Source organism: Ostrinia furnacalis, unplaced genomic scaffold (assembly GCF_004193835.3).
Source record: "Ostrinia furnacalis isolate ACB-3 unplaced genomic scaffold, ASM419383v2 OfSCF0550, whole genome shotgun sequence".
NCBI classification, from domain to species: domain Eukaryota; kingdom Metazoa; phylum Arthropoda; class Insecta; order Lepidoptera; family Crambidae; genus Ostrinia; species Ostrinia furnacalis.
In genome coordinates this window covers 713,290-717,366 of record NW_021130789.1, presented here as the reverse complement: position 1 = coordinate 717,366, position 4,077 = coordinate 713,290, and the positions used below count along the sequence as shown (strand labels likewise).

The window sequence follows — 4,077 nt, the reverse complement described above, 5'->3', positions numbered from 1 at the left end:
GAAATTATCAGGATCGTAACCGTGAAAGCGCGTTGGACGCGTTGCTTTAGATCAATCTTTCCCAAAGTGGGCGATAACGCCCCCTTGTGGGCGCTGCAGGCTTAAAGGGGGGCGGTAAGAGACCCAGAAAAAAAATCGGGACGTTGTGTAGAGGCTTGGGAGGCGTCATCTACTAGGAGGACTCTTAGACACCGACTGAGCTCGACTCTGTGGGTAATTCTATATTTTTATATTGCTCAATGTGAGGTAGGTGTAAACCACGAATGATAGAAATAAATCAGTCTTGTTCTAGCCAGCTTGTTTCACTAACGCGCCCCGTCCCTGACACTTTAACATGGCGCAGTCGGAGGTCGTAAAATACGAAAAGAACTTATGTTAGCATTAACATAATGCAATAAGTGAGAATTGATGAAGTTCATATGTGTTATAACAACATTTATTATCAACAAAGAAGCCTCAAGCAATAATTATGGAGTCAATTCTGCAACCACCGCAACCGTTTATTTTTGAAAATGATATAACGAACGTTACTTCTGGAAATCTGAGTAAGGATTGGGAAAAGTGGAAAAATGCCTTCAAGATTTATTTCGAAGCCTGTGAATTACAGAAAAAGGATAATAAGGTACAAATAAACATCTTATTGCATATCATAGGCGAAAAGTGTCGTGAGGTATATGAGCAATTCAAAGGCGACATTAAAACTATAGAGGATTTATTGAAGGAATTCGATCGATTTTTCTTACCCAGAAAAAACATTACGATTGAACGTCATGCATTCTTTACCCGGAATCAGCGAGAATTGGAATCGGTGGAACAATATGTTTTCGAATTGAACAAAATAGCGGCAAAATGTGAATTTGAACAACTGAAGAGTGAATTAGTACGAGATAGAATGATATGTGGAATAAGGGATGGAGCTTTACGTGAAAGATTATTAAGAGAAACGGAATTAACATTGTCAAAAGCGGTTGACATTTGTACTTTGGCTGAAATATCAAGACTACAGGCGAACAGCATAAAGACAGACACCCAGATGCATCATGTCGACGAAATAGTATCTGATCAGCGGCAAGATGAGACCTGTGTACACTTTGTTAGACGCGGCGGACCGCGTAACTCGCCAGCAGCTACGCATCGAACTTCAAAATGGCGGCAACCTGCGCGACGTCGCGATAGCGGCTCCGGTTCCGCGCAAACGCAAGTGTCAACGCACAATCAACAAACAGTGAGGCGGAAAAATGTGTTTTCAAATAATTATGAACAATCCACATCCAAAGGCAATAAAAACATAATGTGTAGAAAGTGTGGAATAAATCACAACAAATTCAACTGCCCAGCTTTTGGGCAACGCTGTATTGCTTGCAATAAAATGAATCATTACGCAAGAATGTGCCAAGTTTACGAGGTCCAGGAGGAGTCCAGTGATCAGGTAATTTATACAATAAATAACAATTCTAGTAATAATGACTGGTCAGTTGTACTATTGATAAAAAATACACCAATCAACTTTAAATTAGACACTGGAGCCGATGTTAACATCTTACCAAAAACTTACTTAAAAGATCTCAACATTTTAGACAGGGAATTAGCTAGGACAACCCTGAAATTACAAGGATATGCTGGTAGCAAAATTGAAGTACTAGGCAAATGTTTTCTTAAAGTTATTTATAAACAAAATGTATACATACTGAGATTCATTGTTGTTAATACTCAATCCCCACCAATATTGGGAAGGAGTTCTTGCGCAGAAATGAACCTAATTCAGCGGGTCATGGCAGTTAAACATATTACAAACACCAGTGTCAACATTTTAGATAAATTTCCAGATTTGTTTTCAGGCATAGGTTGTTTACCAGGCACTTATAAAATAGAATTAAAAGAGGACGCACAACCTGTAGTGCACGCTCCTAGGAAATTACCAGTAGCTTTGAAAGAGCAAGTTAGGAATAAATTATTATAAATGCAAAAGGACGGGATTATTCAAAAGGTTGAGGGTCCAACAGACTGGGTTAACAGTATGACAGTCGTAAAGAAACCCAATGGTGACCTCCGTATATGTTTAGATCCACGTGACCTAAACAAAGCAATTAAGAGAGAACATTTTAAGTTGCCTACTTTTGAGGAAATAGCAGCTAGCTTATCGGGTGCTAAGTACTTCAGCACATTGGACGCCAAACAAGGCTTTTGGCACGTTAAATTAGATGACAGCTCTACAGACCTATGTACGTTCAATACGATATTTGGTAGGTTTAAATTCTTGAGAATGCCCTACGGTATAAGTTCAGCTTCAGAAATCTTTCATAAGAGGCTATACGGACATTTTGATGACATAGAAGGAGTAATTCAATTTATTGATGATATTTTAATATACGCTAAAACTAAAGAAATTCACGATAAAATATTATATTCAGTCTTACAGAGGTGTAGAAAAATAAATATTAAATTAAACAAACAAAAATGTAAAATTGGATTAAATGAACTAACTTATCTTGGTCATAAAATCACAAAAAATGGCATCAAACCAGACGAGAAACATGTTTTAGCAATAAAAAACATGCCCAAGCCGAGTAATGTAAAAGATGTTGAACGATTTTTAGGCATTGTAACATATGTAAGTAACTTTATCCCAAACTTTTCTGAAAAAACTGCTCCTCTTAGGGAATTGTTAAAAAAAGATATAGCATGGCATTGGGATCACACACACGACTATTGCTTCAAATTAATCAAAGAACAGTTAACAAGTCCTCCAGTTTTAAAATATTACACATTACAGAAACCAGTTGTTATATCAGTGGACGCTAGTAAAAATGGGTTAGGTGCATGCTTAATGCAAGACAGCTTGCCTGTATGTTACGCCTCAAAGTCGCTTACTAAAACTGAACAAAACTATGCACAAATAGAGAAAGAGCTGTATGCGTGTGTATTTGCATGCGAAAGATTCTATATGTATATTTACGGCCGCCACGACGTAGTCATAGAAACAGATCACAAACCACTAGTAAACATTATAAACAAACCGTTAGCGAGCGCACCTCCGAGGCTACAAAGGATGCTAATGCGATTGCAACCCTATTCATTCACGCTAGTGTATAAACCAGGTAGGTACCTATACATAGCAGACGCGCTGTCTAGGGCAGTCGTACCCGGCAATTACAGCAACACGTCGCCGCGCGACCATCTCGATGCGCAGGCGCAAGTATGTGCAATATCGGCAGATAATCCGCTCACCGACTCGCACTTCATACAAATCCAAAAACACACGAAAGAAGATAGGGAACTACAAGAATTACTTAAAGTCATTAAACGTGGTTGGCCTACACATAAAAGTGAAGTAAGTGATATTGTAAAACCTTATTGGGATAGCAAACAAGATCTCACAATAAATTACGGCCTGGTGTGGAAAGGTAGCAGGATTGTTATACCTAAGTCTATGAGAAGTGCAATGATTAAAAGCATTCATGTGGGTCATTTAGGAATAGAAAAGTGCAACCTTAGAGCTAAAGAAATTATGTTTTGGCCGAACATGTCATCACAATTAAAAGATCATTTATCACGTTGTCAAGCTTGTTTAACTTATAAAAAACAAAACACAAAAGAACCACTTATATCGCATGAAGTACCTAACAGGGCGTGGTACAAAGTTGGAACGGATCTCTTTCACTTTGGCACGAAATGTTATTTAATAGTCATAGATTATTTCAGTAAATTTATAGAAATAGTAGAATTGCGTTCGACAACGTCAGTAGAAATTGTAAAACAGTTAAAACAAATATTTAGGCGTCAAGGAATACCGCAAATTGTCATGTCAGATAATGGTCCTGAATACTCATCAAAAACTTTTAGAGAATTTTCAATAAACTGGAATTTTAAACACATAACTTCCTCACCCAGATACCCTCAATCAAATGGGCAAGTAGAACGAGCGGTTCAAACTGTTAAAACAATGATGAGGAAGACGGCCTATGATAATTCAGATTTCAATTTAGCACTATTAGAGTACCTAAACACACCAATTAATAGCGACTTGCCCTCCCCCGCTGAATTGTTGTATAATAGGAAGTTACGCAGCATTATTCC

The 4,077-nt window shown here is 37.9% G+C and overlaps 1 protein-coding gene across 1 annotated transcript; it reads left to right on the top strand.

Moving 5' to 3' along the window:
• Nucleotides 1-228: 228 nt before the first annotated feature.
• LOC114366161 (uncharacterized) lies at nt 229-2,384 on the top strand. The gene has a single exon (XM_028322942.1). The coding sequence runs from the start codon at nt 470-472 to the stop codon at nt 1,958-1,960; it is 1,491 nt and encodes a 496-aa protein (XP_028178743.1). The 5' UTR covers nt 229-469; the 3' UTR covers nt 1,961-2,384.
• Nucleotides 2,385-4,077: the final 1,693 nt, after the last annotated feature.

Bases quoted from the DNA above. Each gene is read 5' to 3' on its own strand.
- LOC114366161 (XM_028322942.1), top strand. From the start codon at position 470: ATGGAGTCAATTCTGCAACCACCGCAACCGTTTATTTTTGAAAATGAT.